At 49.4% G+C, this 17,588-nt stretch overlaps 1 protein-coding gene across 1 annotated transcript; it reads left to right on the top strand.

The window, feature by feature from the left end:
• The first annotated feature begins 533 nt into the window (after nt 1–533).
• On the top strand, nt 534–16,470 carry LOC111160385 (CD300 molecule like family member f). Its single transcript, XM_022523468.1, has 7 exons — nt 534–650; nt 9,106–9,435; nt 10,806–10,911; nt 12,860–12,972; nt 14,016–14,038; nt 14,341–14,496; nt 14,979–16,470. The coding sequence occupies exons 1-7, from the start codon at nt 608–610 to the stop codon at nt 15,168–15,170; spliced, it is 963 nt and encodes a 320-aa protein (XP_022379176.1). The 5' UTR covers nt 534–607; the 3' UTR covers nt 15,171–16,470.
• Nucleotides 16,471–17,588: the final 1,118 nt, after the last annotated feature.

Below are 17,588 nucleotides of genomic sequence, written 5' to 3'. Positions count from 1 at the left end.
TCGGACCAGTAGGTCCCTGCTCACATATCCCTACTCTTTGAGCGCCTTTCTTTGTTGTCTGGTGTTTGATACTCTCTTCCTCCTCATTCCACTCTGGTCTAGAATCTCTGCTCTGGCTTTCGGGCTTTGTCCCAAGCTCCCCCGCAGCCACACTCCTGGCCTTTGGACTCCCAAGGCTACACCCTGACATCCCCTGTGGCTGGTATTGTGTCCCTCAACCTCGGCTCTGCAAGACCTCTGTGATGGAGCTGGCATCCCTCTGTCCAGTCTTCCCACCAGAGGATTAGGACTGAGTAAGAGCCAGCCCCACTACCTGGGTCTGTGTCTGCAAATTTCCCCAAGGCCTAGGAGTGGCAAAGTCCTCTTTTTAGACACTCCTTCATGGCTGCGGACAGGAGGGCATTTCTCAAAAGCTTATTCATGATCACCGAGACTTGTTGCATTGCCTGTTGCCTTGAGATTTCACTCCTTCCTCTTTTTTGCTTATTCATCAGTGGGAAGCGGTCAAAGGAGGAAGTGCCAGAGTGGGGAGAGCAGAAGGGTGGAAGATGCCGGGGCTGAGTTGGAGTTGACTGGCTCCACCAAGGGGGGCTTGAGCGAAGAGAGAATGTACCTGCTGCTGTCCTTCCTCTCCCTCTTCCAGCTCGTAGGTGAGTGGGGCCTGGGTCTGTACTGGAGAAGAGCTTCTGGGGCAGGATGAAGTGGCTGGTGGAGGGAGGAGGGGGCCCAGCAGCGGGTCCTGCTGGGAAGCAGGCTGTGTTTCTAAGCAGTTTCTCCAAGTCATGAGTCTGTGTGTCGGCCACCCCATTCCTCACCCCGCACAGGGTGTAATTCCTGACCACCCAGGGGTCGATTGTTCCGAAGGGACTTGGACTAAGGGCCCCCCCTGGTGTAGGAGAAGCAGAGGAGCCCTGATTGCTCGGGAGAGCTGGTGAACACTTGCTCCTGCACTGTCGCCTTCGAGAATGTCTTATGAGGAAGGGAAGGAGAGAGTATGGAGGTGGCTTTGGAGGAAGGAAAGCTGGGAGTTTGCCAGACAGGGAGGAAGACGTGGTTCTAGGCACTTGGGGTAGAAGGAAGTAGTAGAATTTGCTGACGGGCTAAGATAGGGATGGTGGTGGAAGGAAACTGTGAGCGGATGGATACCATTTGGATTAAAAATTAAGGGATTTTCTTGACCTTGAAATGCTGGAGGGCCACAGGGCTCAGTTTTGGGCTTTTCTTTCTAGAGCTCTAAAGCCATTCCCTGATTGATCTCCTCTCCTCTCTTGGCTTAAATACTACCTCTATACAGTTGATGCCTGATGTTGTATCATTAGCCTGGACATCACCCTGGACCCAGAATCTTTTAGTCAAGTGCCCACTCAACTCTCCACTAAGATATTGACATTTTGGATGTGACCTCAGCATATCTTCTCCCCTCAAATTCCTTTCTCTCCCATCTTTGTGTTTAGCAACTCCATCTTTTCTAGGTACTCAAGCAAAACCTGGGGGGCATTCATCTTTCATATCCCACAATGATCCTTGGGAAATGCAAGCCAGATGCTGTTCTTCCTCTGGTCAAAACCCTCTAATGACTTCCTATCCTACTCAGGGTAGAAACACAGAGTCCTTACAGAAGCTAAAAGGTTTACCACCTGGTTCTCTCACTTCATCACCTTCCCGATCGCCTCTTCTACTCTGCTCTCTTGGGTCAACCCACCGCAGCCAGAATGGCCTCTTAGATGGTCTTTGAACATGTTAGGTACACTTCTGCCTCAGGGCCTTTGCACTTGCTGTTCTCTGCCCAAAACGCTCTTCTTCATATAGCCACATGTTCCAGTCCCTCATATCCTGCATGTCTTTGATTTTTACTCAGGCCTTCATTGACAAGAAACTTCATTAAAATAGCAGTTCCCTTGCATTATTTTTCTCTACTGTCTGACTCCTCCCTTCTCCCACCTTGAGAGAACATAAGCCTTAGGAAGGCAGGAATTTTTGCTCCTACAAACATACCAGGTATAAATTAGACAAATAGCGAGTATTAGTGGAGTGAGTGAATGTATCTCATGGAGAGGGAAAAGAATATGATTGCCGTACTCCTCAACCTTCTTGTTCATAGGGATGGAACTAGAGGGTATTATGCTTAGCTGAATAAGTCAACCAGAGAAAGAAAACTATCATATGATCTCCCTGATATGAGGAAGTTGAGATGCAACATGGGATGTTTAGGGGGTAGGAAAAGAATAAATGAAACAAGATGGGATTGGGAGGGAGACAAACCATAAGAGACTCTTAATGTCATAAAACAAGCTGAGGGTTGCCGGGGGAGGTGGGCGTGGAGAGGGTGGTGGGGATATGGACATTGCGGAGGGCATGTGCTACTGTGAATGCTGTGAAGTGTGTAAGCCTGATGATTCACAGACCTGTACCCCTGGGGCTAATAATACATTATATGTTAATTAAAAAAAAAAGAACTGAACACTAGGGACTCTTGCCATTAATTACAGAGGACATGCATTGCCTGTGAGCATGTAAAATGGTGCAGCTGCTTTGGAAAACAGTTTGACATTCCTCAAAATGTTAAACACATGATCCAGCCATTCGACTCCCAGGTGTATACCCAAGAGAACTGAAAACATATGCTCATGTAAAAACTTGTATGCAGGGGTGCCTGGGTGGCTCAGTCAGTTAAGCCTCTGCCTTCGGCTCAGGTCATGATCCCAGGGTCCTGGAATCGAGTCCCGCATCAGGCTCCTTGCTCAGCAGGGAGCCTGCTTTTCTCTCTGCCTCTGCCTGCCTGTGCACGCTCTCTCTCTCTGACAATTAAATAAATAAATAAAATCTTAAAAAAAACTTGTATGCGAACGTTCATGGCAACATTATTCATAATCGTTAAAAACTGGAAACAACTGGGGCGCCTGGGTGGCTCAGTGGTAAAAGCCTCTGCCTTCGGCTCAGGTCATGATCCCAGGGTCCTGGGATCGAGCCCCACATCGGGCTCTCTGCTTAGCGGGGAGCCTGCTTCCTCCTCTCTCTCTCTCTCTCTGCCTCTCTGCCTACTTGTGATCTCTGTCTGTCAAATAAATAAATAAAATCTTAAAAAAAAAAACAAAACTGGAAACAACCTAAATGTACATCAGCTGATGGATGAGCAAATAAAATGTAGCATACCGGACGCGTGGGTGGCTCAGTGGGTTAAGCCTCTGCCTTCGGCTCAGGTCATGATCTCAGGGTCCTGGGATGGAGACCCGCATCGGACTCTCTGCTCAGCAGGAAACCTGCTTCCCCCTCTCTCTCTGCCTGCCTCTCTGCCTACTTGCGATCTCTCTCTGTCAAATAAATAAAATCTTTTTTTAAAAATGCAGCATACCCATTCAAGGGAACATTATTCAGCCATAAAAACAAATGAATGCTGACACACAGCTGCAACACAGACCAACCTGGGAAATATTATGCTGAGCGGAAGGATCCAGACACAAGAGCCCCTCTATTGTACCATTCCATACCTACGAAATATCCGTAATACCTAAATTCACAGAAATGGAAAGTACATTTAGTGGTTGCCAGGAGCTGGGTGGAAGGAATAAGGGAGAGTGAATGCTAATGAGTAAGGGGTTTCTTTTTGGGGTGATAGAAAGGAATTCGGTGTAGTGATGGTTGCGAATTTTGTGAATGACCAGGAAACGCCGAGCTGTATGCTATAAAAGGGTGAATTTTACGGTAAGGGAATCGTATGTCAGCATGAACATCATCATGGAGCAGAGGGGAGAATCAGCAGCAGTAGACTTCTCCTGGTAGAAAAATCTCTGGGTAACATTTGGCATTGTGGGGATCTGAGGCTCTGGAAGCAGGTGTTCATGGCAAGTGGACGGTCCTTTCTGTGGTCGAATTTGATCATTCATTCCATCAGTTAGAGAAATGATAATACCTCCAAGAAGTGGTAGGTGCTGTGAGGAGAGCTGAGCTCGGGGACCTGACATTGTGAGCCTCAGGGGACACGGGGGGGGGCACTGTGGATGGAGGGGGGCTACTGCAAGGAGCCTCTGGGAGGAGATGTCTGAGCAGAGGCCTGGGGGATGAGAAGGAGCAGGCACTTAGGATCGCAGGCAGACTTTCGGACACGGGCGTCAGTGAGCACAAAGGCTGTGAGAGGGGCACGAGCCTGATGACCTGACCCTGAGCGGGCCTGAGAGATGGACGGGCCATGTGGCTTCCTCACATGCTTCAGAGCAGCCCAGAGGGGCAGATTGGGAGGATATCACTGTGTCTGGGGGGAAAGTCTTAGGGGAGGAAAGTGACGTGTCCAGGACCGCAAGGCTTGTAAAGGCAAAGCTGGGGATGGGTTGTGGGGATGGAGAAGCCGATTCTGGGCGAGCCGTTAGGGGGCAAATCAGCAGGGCAGCGAATGCACATAAAGGACTGCTTCTTTTTCCCCCCCGACATCTGGAAACAGGGGAAGTTGGTGAGCAGATGTGAGAATAATGCTGGTGTGTGTGTGCATGTGCGCGTGTATGGGTGTGACTGAGGCAGAGTGGAAATGTCAGTTGGAAGCCAGCAGGCACAGCTGTGTGCTCAGCAGGAACCTGGTCTGTGCTGTGAACCTGTGCCCCCTCACCAGCCTCTCCCAGGGAACTTCCCATAACAAGACGCCCATTTACCCCGCACCACTTCTCAGTCTAAAGAGTTCCTTGTTTCCAAGCTATACAAGAAACAAATACCAGCCAGAGCTCCCACTGGCTTTACAGCCTTCATTTTTTGTGAGAAAGGAAGAGATTTGTGGCCGGTATTTTCAGAGAAATATTAGTTGCTTTGTCCACATTTGGCCTCACCCTAAGTGGTGATAGACATGGACAAGACCCACATGTGCCGGCCCGGAGTGGACACTGGCTGACCTCCTGTGCCATGCTGGAGTTGGGGTCCATCCTGTGCCTCCCTGACAGTGAGCCTGTAAACTCCCCCTGAGGCTCATCTTCTTCCTCAACTAGGGTTACTCCCGATCGACTAGTCTGGAAATAACCATGCCTGCTGGGGGTGCTGCTCCTTGGGGCTCAGGGCTGCCAATTTGTTTATCTGAGAGAGAGAGTGAGAGAGAGAGAGAGGGCACACGAGCAGGGAGAGCAGCAGACAGAGGGAGAAACAGACTCCCTGCTGAGCAGGGAGCTAGACGTGGGAGCTCAATCCCAGGACTCTAAGATCATGACTTGAGCCGAAGGCAGACGCTTCAAAAAACGGAGCCCCCCAGACGCCCCATCAGGGCTGCCTCTGGTGTCAGGACGGTTCAGACAGCAGGGTAGTGCTCTGCCGAGGTTGGTGGGGAGTGGGTCCCCGGGCAGACGTTTCCAGGAAGCGAGTGGAGCAGATGGTTCAGGAGTCAGGCCCAACGTCAGCACTCAGATGAGATGGGCTAATGTCACCTTAGGAGTTTCCTAAGGCTGCCAGGACAAATGACTACACACCTAGTGGCTTAAAACAACACAAATTTATAATGTTACAGTCTGGAAGTCAGAGTCTTAAAGGATCGCCAGGGATGCGTTCCTTCCGGTAGCTTTGGGGGAGAATCAGATTCCTTGACTTTTCCACAGCCCAGAGGTTGCTGCGTCCTTGGCGTGTGGCCCCACCTGACCTTCAATGTCCCTTCTCTGACTCTGACCCTCCTGCCTCCCTCTGATAAAGTCCTTGGCCCCGCCCCATGCTCCTGGATTATCTCTCCATCTCAAAATCCGTAATTTAGTCACATCTGCAAAGTCCCATTTGATCGTGTGAGCTGCTTTACAGTATTTTATAGGTTCTGGGGATTAGGATGTAGATATCCTTAGGAAGCCATTATTCTGCTCACCATGCCGCGAAACAGCCCTGTCCAGGCATTATCCCCCCCGCCCCGCCCCATCATTTTGAAAGTAGTAAATGCTCATTGTTGATACTTAGGAAAGTACAGAAAAAATGAAGAGTCAGGAAAAATAAAAAATTCTATGTCCCTCATCTTAATGCCCAAAGCAAACTGATGTTCATTTAATATTTTTACTGGTTTCCTTTTAATCTATTCTTCTATGCATATTTTTAAAAAAAGATTTTGTTTATTTGTTTGACAGAGAGAGAGAGAGAGAGAGAGAGAGAGACTGCAAGAGAGGGAACACAAGCAGGGGGCAGTGGGAGAGGGAGAAGCAGGCTTCTCGCCGAGCAGGGATCCCGACGCGGGGCTTGATCCCAGAACCCTGGGATCATGACCCGAGCCGAAAGTAGACGCTTAATGACTGAGCCACTCAGGCGCCCCATCTTCTACGCATATTTTAAAAGTTAGTTGAGACTGTGCTGTATATGATGTTTAAAAAAAGTATTTCGCCTCATAGGATTTTCCACATAATTAACAATATTTCTAAGCGTAATTAACAGTGTCTGCATTATATTTTGTTGTTTACTTATTATCCTAATTGATGGATGTTAACCTTGTTTAGTTTTGCTCCTTAAATAATTACGTAATGAGGGGCGCCTGGGTGGCTCAGTGGGTTAAAGCCTCTGCCTTCGGCTCAGGTCATGATCTCGGGGTCCTGGGATCAAGCCCCACATCGGGCTCTCTGCTCAGCAGGAAACCTGCTTCCCCCTCTCTCTCTGCCTGCCTCTCTGCCTACTTGTGATCTCTGTCTCTCTAATAAATAAATAAAATCTTAAAAAACAAAAACAAAAAACAAACCGTTTAAATAATTATGTAATGAATCTTGGTGCATATGTTCTTATTAGCTTCTCTGATTATTTCCTGAGGACCAAATCCTAGACATATAATCACTGGAGCAAAGGGCATGATTATTTTGATACATAATTGCCACATTGCCTTCGGTAATGGTTGAATGGTTACATCCCTAACAGCAGCTTCTCCTCTTGTCCATGTCACGTCACCCATGTCAGCAATATAGTAGTCACAAAAACTTGTTTCCTTCATATGAGAAAATGACATCACTTTAAAATGTTTTCATTTGCTAGATTGTTTAAATGGAACACTTCCAATTTTATCATCCACCTGAATTTTCTCTTTGTGCCTTTTCTTTTCTTGCCCCTTACCAACTTTCTAAATGGAGTCTTTTTTTCTTTTTTACTTTTATTTTATTTTTTCAGTGTTCCAAGATTCATTGTTTATGCACCACACCCAGTGCTCCATGCAATACATGCTCTCCTTAACCTAAATGGAGTCTTTTTTTAAAAAAGATTTTTATTTATTTATTTGACAGAGAGAGAAAGATCATAAGTAGACAGAAGAGCAGGCAGAGAGAGAGGGGTAAGCAGGCTCCCGGCTTAGCAGAGAGCCCCATGTGGGGATCGATCCCAGGACCCTGAGATCATGACCTGAGCTGAAGGCAGAGACTTAACCCACTGAGCCACCCAGGCACCCTGAAAGTGCTCCCTTTCATTCAGAGATATTATAAAGGCTCACTTCTATGTCCCTCTAGTTTAAGAAGTGATTTGCTATTTTATGTTGGCCTTCTTTATCTCCTTGCATTTACCGAAGTGGAGCATGGCGAGAGGTGACAGGATCCAGCCACGCTTGTGGGAAACCCTTCCCCTCCCCATTTACCATTTTAAGTGTCCTATGGTATGTTATACTTCAGAGAGCTGAAACATATCTCCATGCAAATACCAGTAGTATATACATGTTCACAGCGGCATTATTCGACATAGCCAAAAAGGGAAATTAATCCAAATAGCTTCCACTGACGAATGGGTAAACAAAATGTCCCTGTCCTTACCCTGGAACAAAGTGCCCACACACACTACAATGGGGATGAACTTAAAAGACATTCTGCTGAGTGAATGAAGCCAGATACAAAAGGCCACACATTGTATGACTATGTGGTCATGAAATGTAGATTTCAGAATAAAGAAATCTACAGACAGGACATAGGTTATGGTGGGGGTGAATCAGGCACAGGGTTTCTTTTGAGGTAACAAAAACATTCTGGAATTATAGGTGATGGCTGTACAACTCTGTGAATATCCCAAGAACCCCAGATAGATGCTTTAAAATTAAGAGTAAAATTCATGATACATGATTTATATCTCAATTTTTAAAATGGACAAAAGTAAATTCTTAGCCTTAAACACACCTTAGTTCATTTTAGAAAGGAAGGAAATTATCACTGCCTTTAACTGAGCAAAGTGGAAGAAGGCAAGTAGTAATCTCGCAGAAAGAAGAGGAATAAAATCACACTTGTGACAAATAAATAACTTAGGAAATAAGAACAATAAAAACTAATCTCAAAAGTGGTTTAATGCAGGAAAAAACAAGAAGGAGGTTAGGAGAAACAGAAGGGGGATACCCTGCAGCGAGTGTAATCCACACAACTCACAGACCTCATGTGGTCTGAACATGTAATAATAACAGATATGGACATTTTAATTATAAAAGGATACTTTCTAAATGGAGGACTTTATGCTAATACATACTCCATGAAAGAGGTTAACTTTCTGGGAAAAACAAACCAAAACAAAAGAACGGATTCAAGAACCATCAAAGTCCTTGAATAGTCAATATTCAGGGGAAAACAATTTCCAGTAATCAAAGTGTATGTCCCAATCATGAATTTGCCAGAGAGTTTTGTAGATAATTCTTAGGATTCTAAAGACACAGAAATTCCTTTGCTCTGTTTCTGTGCTGGTCACCAGTGTTTTCAAGTTGAGAGGTTCCACACAAAATCCAGATTCCTGGCTACTCTAGAAAAATGAAAAGGTCTGAAACCACAGAGCCTACATCTTGCATGAGGACAATGGGCCGAACTGGACTGGGGCCATGCCTTTGCTTGGGTCATTTGCTTCCAGATGACGTTGACCACAGGGAGGGGGAGGGGTGGATTATCGAAAGCTGTCATTGCTCTGTGGGGACATTCTTGTTTCTCTGAGATGTAGAGTTGTGCTTTCCATGGTGGAAATCAGTTGTGATTTCCATGGTGGCTTTGACCCAGTGGAGTTTTGAAGGACAAAGTGGAAGGACTTGTGGAAGGTGTATTCCCTTCTTGACTGTCACTCAACTCATCAGGCATTTGGGTTTACTGGGGCTACTTGTGATGCAGGAGTTTGTGCCTCTGCCCTCAGTGGGTGGGGTGGGATATGACAGGCACATGGGTTTGTATTTTCCAGGCTCAGCTGACATCATGGGTCCAGCAGCAGTCAGAGGCCCAGTTGGGGGCCGACTGACCGTGCAGTGTCACTATGGACATGGGTGGGAGACCTACCATAAGTGGTGGTGTCGAGGAGCCGTGTGGAGTCACTGTCGTATCCTCGTTCATACCGACGGATCACAGCGGGAAGCGAAGGGTGACCGACTGTCCGTCAAGGATGATTGGAAATTGCGCACGTTCACGGTGACCATGGAGAAGCTCAGGTGGAACGATACAGACACTTACTGGTGTGGGATTGAAAGGACTGGAGTTGACCTTGGGGTCATAGTTAAAGTGGCCATTGGCCCAGGTAAGAGTTTGTGTATGAGTGTGGATGGCTCCCTTCAGGGTCTTCTTTGTCCTGGTCGCTGAGTTTCCTTTCTAATAACTTAGTGTCACTCAGAGTGAACTGTCATACAGGGGAGTTGAGTCCTGAGTACTCCCAGAACCCCGACTGACCCCATGGGTTGGGAGACACAGGGCTTCTCTTAGATGCCCTCATGGCTCCCAGCACCTCCTGCAGGATGGGATCCAGCCTTTTTGGGCAGGTGTTTCGCTGCACAGCGCCGCACCTGCATCCATTGTCCATAGAGGTCAAGGTGATGGTCCCAGTTTCAGTCCGTGGACCAAAGGGATCTTCTTCTATGTGACCCAGAGACCCCAGTTCTTGCCAGTGCTTTCCTGGACCTCTGGTGCCTGCATATCCCTGCTTGTTCTGGAGTTTGGGGCCGGGACTTGAGAGCAACTATTCCCACCTCCTCCTGTTCCATACCCAGGCCGAGAGGGAAGAGGCCCAGCACAGTCAGGGTACTGTGGTTGATTCCTGAGGTCCGAAAAGGCATCCCCATCCAAAGGGCTGCATTTCTGGTGCCTGAAATCTCATTACAAGCCATATACACATCTGGGCTTAATGATGTTCTCTTCCTCAGTACTTCTAGAATGCAGACACTCCTGGGAAGTACAGCTCAGAGGTCCCACTGCCTTGGTTTGAATGAGTTGGTCTGTTGGGCTCTGCTTCTCTGACCTCTGGACAGGCAGCACCAGATCACAGGGAACTGTGGCAAGGGGACAGCGCAGAGTCCACAGAGCCCCACCCTACCTGAACCTGCGAGGCGTGTGACCGTCGCAAAGCACAGCACATTCACTGTCTTACTGAATCTGGAAAATGTTCCTGAGAAGTGATTCTCCTCCCCATAGAAGCTTAATAACTTGCCCAAACAAAGGCAAAGGACATTTTGAGTTTGTTTAGGGGTGGTCCTGACCTTAGAAGTCACAGATCTTGGGAGTGTTAGCCACCGGGCCAGCACCCCCTTCTGCTTCTGTCCTTTCTGGATAAATGACACTGGGGGAGACCTTGGCAGAGGCCTTGTCATGGGCAGTGGGAGGGTTTTAAGTCCAGCTCAACTCCAGCTGCCTTTGCCCTGAGGTAACATTAGGCCCCCTCTGACCCTTCCAGGGCCTGCTCAATATCCTCCCTGGACCTGTACTCAGCCCTTCCTGCCTCTGAGGCTGAGTCTCCTAGTGGCCAGGGAGATATGAGCAGTCCAGGCTATAGGCTCTTCCCATGGCTCAGCTCCAGGCTCCCCGCGCTCCCCCACCCCCCGGCAGGCTCAAAGCCATGTGCAGGGCTGTGGGCAGGTTAGCAGGCTGAACAGTGTATAATTTGGTCTGTATGCCTAGCATTAACTACAGTACCAACCTCCATCACCCCCTCAATCACCATGTCCACTGGGCCAGCAGAAACCAAAGGCCCCCTGACTACGACCGGCTACCACTCCAGTGACAGGTAAGCCAGCTCTGGTGCATTGTTTCTGGTGGTCTACTTGGCCCAAATTCTTCCAGTTGCGGGGGGGGGGGGGGGGAACACTTCATAGTCCCAGGTGCCAGCCAGCCAGAGCTTGTCCCTAGACCCTTCGCCTCCTTTGAGAGGGTGAGGATGACAGGGCAAGCCTTTCTACTTGCTATCAGGCCCCACAGTGTCCTTGGAGCCCCCCAGATCCTTCCTCCTAGAGCCCAGTATGGTTTGTAGATGTGTTGGTGTATTCATTCTTCTGTCTCATTTTTACTGAGTTAACTTCTCCATGGCCAGCCCCTTGTTGAGCTCTGGAGGCATAGACAGGGAGCTTCTCCCCAGGAGCTCAGAGTGCAGGGTGGGAGAATGATGAGCAGGCAGTCAATGCAGATGGCATGGCCCACATGTGTGTGTGTGGGGAGCACCAGCATCTTGGGGCCACAGGGATGGCTCTTGGTCCACATACCAGGAGAACAGGAAGGGCTTGGGGACATCCTGTTTCCCCTAATTACCATTATGGCAAGAGCGGCAGTACTGACGTTTGCCCCATCTCGAGAACACCTGCCAGCTCACAGAGGGCTTTTCTGTCCAGTGTCTCTTAATTCTTGGACCTGCTTCATGAGGACAAGTAGGCAGATACAACTGCCCCTTTTATAGAGGAAGAAATTGAGTCTCTCTCATGCTTCTTAGCACTCTGCCCAGCCCGTGCAGCTGAAGTGGCTTTTTGGAAGCTGAAATACCTCTTTCTGTCTCCTCCTTGGCCCTCTTGACTTTGTCTAGAACTGCTGTGATCTCCTTTTGCTGGACCTTCTTGTAGAATCTAGATGGGAGGTCCCCAGTTATTCTATCCCCACCCAGGACCCCTGCTCTTCCATTCTCCCATTTGCCCTCTGTTTCAAAAGTTTCTTTTTACTAACCTGCTTTCAGTAAGCAATAGTTAAGGAGCTTCCTCTTTTTATGAATCAAAGCTGTATTTTAGGATCTTTGATCAGCGTGAGATGGTTTCATTCATTCATTCAACAAATAATTATCGAGCTCTCGCTCATGCCCTCACTGTCTGGGGAGTACGAGAGGATACTAGGACAAACAGAATGATCAAGCTGTCTGCACTCCAGATACTTACAGTGGAGAGATAATTCAGGTGCCAGATAGAGTTACTTAATTCATTGACTGATGAGTTTATTCTACAAATACTGTGACTAGTGATGAACAAGAGATAGCCTTTGCATTAGACTCAGACTCAGGCTGCCTTAACAAAGCATCACATTCCAGGCCACTTCAAGGACAGGCGTTTATTTACACACAGTCTGGAGACCAGAAGCTGAGATCAAGGTGTCAGCATGGTTGCTCCTTCTTGGGGCTTAAAGGAGAAAGTGGTAGCTGCTGGCCATCCTTGGGGCTCCTTGACTTGTGCCACCGTGACCCCAGTTTCTGCCTCTCTTGTCACATGGCCTTCCTCCTTCGTGTATCTCTGTGTGGCTACCTTCCCTCTTGTGAGGACACCATCCATTGGATTAGGACCCCTCCCCATCCAGTAGGACCTGTCTTAACTTGATTCCATCAGCAAAGATCTTATTTCCAAATAGGTCACCTTCACAGGTTCTGAATGAACCTGAATTGTGGGGGTGGGGGACACTCCTTAATCCAGTATAGCAGGGGCAAGTGTAGAAGCAGAGAGACCTTTCCACACCCTGTTGCCATACAACTTCAGTTAGGTGTCTAGACCCAAAGAAAACTTGTGGAACCCTCCTCTCCTTTAAAAAAAAAAAAAGAAGAGTTTTTTTAACCATCTCTGAGGGAACCCAGGAATGGGGTTCCCAAGCTAGAAACCCCAGGCTTGCAGGTCAAAAGGAGTGTGACCCTCCTTGCTACCAGGTGGCTGGAGTGCAGCCCGGAAGCAGGAGGTGGGGCGGGGTGCATGGTGTTATTTTATCGTCTCCAGCTCTAACTCCGTGAAGCTCAGCATCCTGATTCCCCTCACCGTGGCTGTGTTGCTGCTTCTCCTGGTGGCAGCCTCATTCTTGGCTTTGAGGAAGATGAGGCAACAGAAGGAAGGTGATCAGATATGGCTGACGCTGCATAGGGGCTGGAGTGTGGGTCTGAGTGTGGGGCGGAGGGATGGCTCTGCTTCCACATCCTCATGGAAAATGTAACCCCCTCCTCAGAACTCACCAGGGACTCAGCTCTTTTGGGGTGCTCTCCAGTACCCCTCCCCCACCACAGCCTGGGGACTCTTGTAGCCAAAGAGGAGGTGGGGGGCTTATTCTTGCTGATCACGCCTCCTCTCCAGTGTATGTCTGAGACCTAAGTTTTAAGTACTTTCTGTGCTTCTCAATATCTAGGCCTTTGAAACAAAAAACCAGAGCTAGAACTTATTTAAGTTGGCTCTAAAATTGGGGAGGGGGATGGGCAGAGAGAACCAGGAACCACAGGCACTTGAAAGCTGGTTCATAAGATGCTGACCCAGCTTGTGCACCCCACTCAGGGGGCAGCCTGGAGGGGACACTTGTGTTCTAGGACTGGCCAGGCACCAGTGATGCAAGGAGGGACGGGCTCAGCTGCCCAGCAGCCCGCAGCCCACTGGAGGACTAACTGGAATTAATGGGACAAAGGCAATGAGATAGATATAAATCAAACACCATGGAAATGGGGAGGGAGGGATGCAGCTCCTGGGCAGCTGGGAAGGCAGGTGTGACTTTGAGTTGACTCCCAAATGACCAGCCCAGTAGGGAAATGCAGGCATTCCAGGGAGGGAAGTCAGTCTGAGCCTGCAGTTGCGCAGAAAGGAACTTAACCCCAGGGGGGCCCATTGGTGGCAGGGCCACCGAATCAGCTGACCGCCCTTCTGTGACGTGGGGGAGGTGGGCGAGGTCTCCTTGTTTCTCAGGTGGGAAGCTGGAAGCTCAGAGAGGTGAAGTGAGCAATGTCACCGAGTGTGTCATCTGGGGAGTCCGAATTAGAACCAGGTCTCATCTCTCTGAGCCTGGAACCTAATTCACTTTTTTTTTTTTTTCTCCCAGATTTATCTTCCTCAGACTTGGGGGAGTCCTCAGAGTCTAGGGATGGGCTTTCTAATTCTGATTGTTTTTGTCTTTTAGCTGCTGGGGTATCCCCAGAGCAGGTAAGAGAGTCCCCGAGGTCAGACCAGAGACCCCAGACAGCTCCTTTTTCTCCATCTTCATTTTCCTTCTCCCAGAAGCACTGAGGTCCAAATGTATCACACAAACTGTGTGTCCAAGTGTCTGTGTGCTCACGGCCCAGCTGCAGGGCCTGGGAGGATGGGCGGGGGTGGACTCTGGAAACAGCTAAAAGGGGGCAGGTGTAGGGGTTTCAGAGGAAGCTGGGAGAGGGGGACAAAGGGAAGCACACTTTGTCTTCACTCTGTGACCCTGCGGGAAAGAGGACCTGGGCTTTCTCTCCAAGGTGGTCCAGCCCCTGGAAGGGGAAGGGGACATCTGCTATGTAAACCTGGCCCTGCAGTCAACCAGCACCTCCCACAAGGCCTCCCAGAAGAATGGCTGCACAAAGCCCTCCTCCTCTGCCCAGGATGACCAGCCGGAAGTGGAATATGTCACCATGGTGTGTTCTTGGTGGGGCTGCTGTGGGGCTTGGAGCCAGCTCTGCCATTGTCCTCGCTTTGAGGGTGGGCTTTCTCCTGCCCACGGAGGCACAGAGGAGGAGGGGCGGGTGCTGGGCCAAGCCACAGCCACTGAAAGACTTGCCTGTTCAACTCCTCCAGGCTTTGGGCTTTTGGGAGGGTCCCCCTTTGGTCTCAGCACTGGGGACCCTGAGTCCCAGTAGACATGGCCCTTGTAATGGCAGCAGGGACCTGGGCCGGCCTGGAATTCCATGTGAAGGATGCTGCCCTCACGTGGAGGGGAGGGAGGGTCTCCTGCTGGGGCTGGACTCAGGGAGCTGGTGGAGCGAAGGGGGCGGGAGCTGGAGGGTGTGGGCATAGCCTTCCCTGAAGGCTCTGTGCTCCCACCTCATCCAAGGCCTCCTCCTTCGATGGGCAAAGCCTCTCACCGGCCTCTCTGACCCCTTGGGCTTCTTCATTACAGGCCCCCCTCCAGAAGGAGGAGATTCCCTATGCAGATCTTTCTTGGGAGCTTTTGAATCAGGATGCAACCTATTGCAACATGAGCTTCCATGTTGCCCACGTTCCCAGCAGGAGCCACGAGGAATCCATGGAATACAGCAGCATCAGGAGATCTAAGCCTGGGCTCCAGGCGCCCGTCGCCCACCCCACATAAGGCCTGTGAGCCTGTTCCTGCTCTGTCTGCTTCCTGCCCCCAGTCGCTTCACGGGGACCAATTGGAGACTGAAGCCTAGGCCTGGTCTCAGGGGGCTTTTGGGAGGGAGCTGGCTTTTCTCCCATACAGTTTGGGAGGGGGTTGGGGATATATGCTCTGCAGCTGCCAAGGGAGTAATAATGATAATGATTATAATAATAATTAACCTTTATTTATTGTTTACCATATGTGGTGAGGTGAATAATGGCCCCCAAAGTTATCCGCATCCCAATCCCCAGAGCCTGTGAATATGGCAGAAGGAGTCACGTGGATGTATGACGTCGGGGATTTTGAGATGGGGGGAGTATCCTGGATTCTCCAGTGGGGCCCTAAATGTAATCGCCAGGGTCCTTGTAAGGAGACAAGGTCACAAGAGGAGATGGCAGCCGATGATAGAGGCAGAGGCTGGAGTGATGTGGCCAGAAAAGACAAGTGATGGAGTGTCTAGAAGGAACCAGCCCTGCCAACACCCTGACTTTAGTGCAGTGAAACAGATTTTGTCCTGCTGGCCTCCAGGACTGTAGGAGAATAAGCTGATGTGGTGTTAATGAAGCCAGTAAACGTGTGGTCGTTTGTTACGGCGTCAAGAGGAAACAGACACGTTGTGTGGCAGGCTCCTTCCCTAAATGCTCTATCCCCAGTAACCAGCTCAATCCTCGCAACAACCCTGTGAAGGCGTCTTAATCATTGCCCCCATTTGACAGATGAAGCATCAAGGTTTGGAAAGGTTCAGGGACGTACCAAGTTTTATCGCTCGGAAGCAGATGAGTGGAAATTTGAACTTAGGCATCTGGGCTCTCGAGTCCGGTGTCTGGGCCACTGTCCTGCACGACATGTCTAAGGAAGAGGGGGTCTGTGGGCTACTTATGCAGGGATCATTAATGGGTATTTACAGGGTGCCAGGCTTACCACCTCTGTTCTAGAGTCCTGGCAGCCTGCCCTCCAGAGTATGTCCCGAATCCCAGCGTGGTGGCATGGCTGTCTCTGTGGTTACCAAGCTGAACCCAAGCAACCAGCCAGTCCCCTGCCTGCTGCCCCTCTTTTTTTTTTTCGGCCCCAGAGACCATTCTCCTTCCAGCATCCAGAATGATCTTTTTAAGGCACAGACCAGTCACTTGTGGCGTGTCACCTTCAGATGGGTTCTTCTGCAGCCCAGGACATCCCTGGGGATGCACGGGTCCCTGCCTGCCCCTATGACCCCAGCTCTAGCCACTCTCTTTTTGAAAAGATGAAGCTTAAGAAAAAAAAAAAAAAAGAAAAATGAAGCTTTCTCTTTTCTCAGGGCATTGACACTTGCTGGTTCTTCTTTCTGGAATGTTCTCCCCACAGATGTGTGACCAGTTAGCATCCTTTTATCATCACATCTTAACTCAAATGTCCCCTCCCAGGGTAGACTTCCCTGACCACCCTCATGGCAGTAGCTCCTGCTACCACCTCCAGTTTCTCTCTGTCCTGTTGCCCTGTTTTACTTCCTTCATAGCAGGCCCAGCTTTATGAACTTGTTTATTGGAACGTGGGTTTATTGTTTCCCCCTCTCCATGAGGCTGTAGGTTGCCTGAAGGCGAGGACTTAGTCTCATTCACTGCTGTATTCCCCGTGCCTAGATTTAAGGTCTTGTACGCTGTGGATTCTTGAATGTTTTTATGTTGCCTTGAATGAATAAATAATTCGAGAGTCCAGGCATGGGAACACAGGGCAAGCTTTCAGGAGTAGGGACACCTGTGTCTGTCATTCTAGGAAAAGGGTCCTGGGCCACCTGGACAACCTAAGGAATTTCAGCATCAAACTTCCAGAAACACAAAGTGGAGAGATTTCTTTCTCCTTTCCTAAAGCCAGGATAGACAGAAAGGGCCGTGATTCCTCCTGACTGGAGGACAAAGGTCTATCACTTCACTTAGGGCTCTTCTGGTGGGGACTGGGATGAAGCATCGGGGAAAGGAGTCATGGCTTGGGAAGAAAAGATGAGCTAGCCTTGGGCTACACGCAGGTGCCCCAGCAGGTACAGGGGCGGTAATCATGTTTATGGGTGGCTGTTAGTGTGTCCTGGGATTGCCCGACTTCTCACAGCTATGGACATCCCAGATGGTCTGGGGGAGGCGGCCTTAGTGGATGTCCATCCCAGCATGAGCTGTTCTCTGCTCCTGCTCCCACTCCCTGAAAAATGATTCCCTAGAACCCCAAGCGCTCTACCATCCTGGGGAAATTTGCAGAGCCTAGGCAAACTTAATATTATCATGCTGGTCATTTAAGCTGGTTGGGTCAGTGAGATTGTTTTGATCCAGAGTAAGAAGTGGCTTCAGAAAGGTCTTTAAGTGAAAAAGCTCAAAGCAGAGCAAGACTAGAGTGAGTTGAACTATACAAATAATAAAAAGCCTTGGG

This window comes from Enhydra lutris, unplaced genomic scaffold (assembly GCF_002288905.1).
Source record: "Enhydra lutris kenyoni isolate GAN:26980312 unplaced genomic scaffold, ASM228890v2 scaffoldscaffold75, whole genome shotgun sequence".
Taxonomy (NCBI): Eukaryota; Metazoa; Chordata; class Mammalia; order Carnivora; family Mustelidae; genus Enhydra; species Enhydra lutris.
This window is presented reverse-complemented; position numbering and strand designations above follow the sequence as displayed.

What these genes read in the sequence shown, in the direction of transcription:
- LOC111160385 (XM_022523468.1), top strand. Translation starts at nt 608, where the DNA reads ATGTACCTGCTGCTGTCCTTCCTCTCCCTCTTCCAGCTCGTAG. An exon ending in GGCTACCACTCCAGTGACAG is followed by an intron (nt 10,912 to 12,859) that starts GTAAGCCAGCTC and finishes TATCGTCTCCAG; the next exon opens with CTCTAACTCCGTGAAGCTCA. An exon ending in CTGGGGTATCCCCAGAGCAG is followed by an intron (nt 14,039 to 14,340) that starts GTAAGAGAGTCC and finishes TTTCTCTCCAAG; the next exon opens with GTGGTCCAGCCCCTGGAAGG.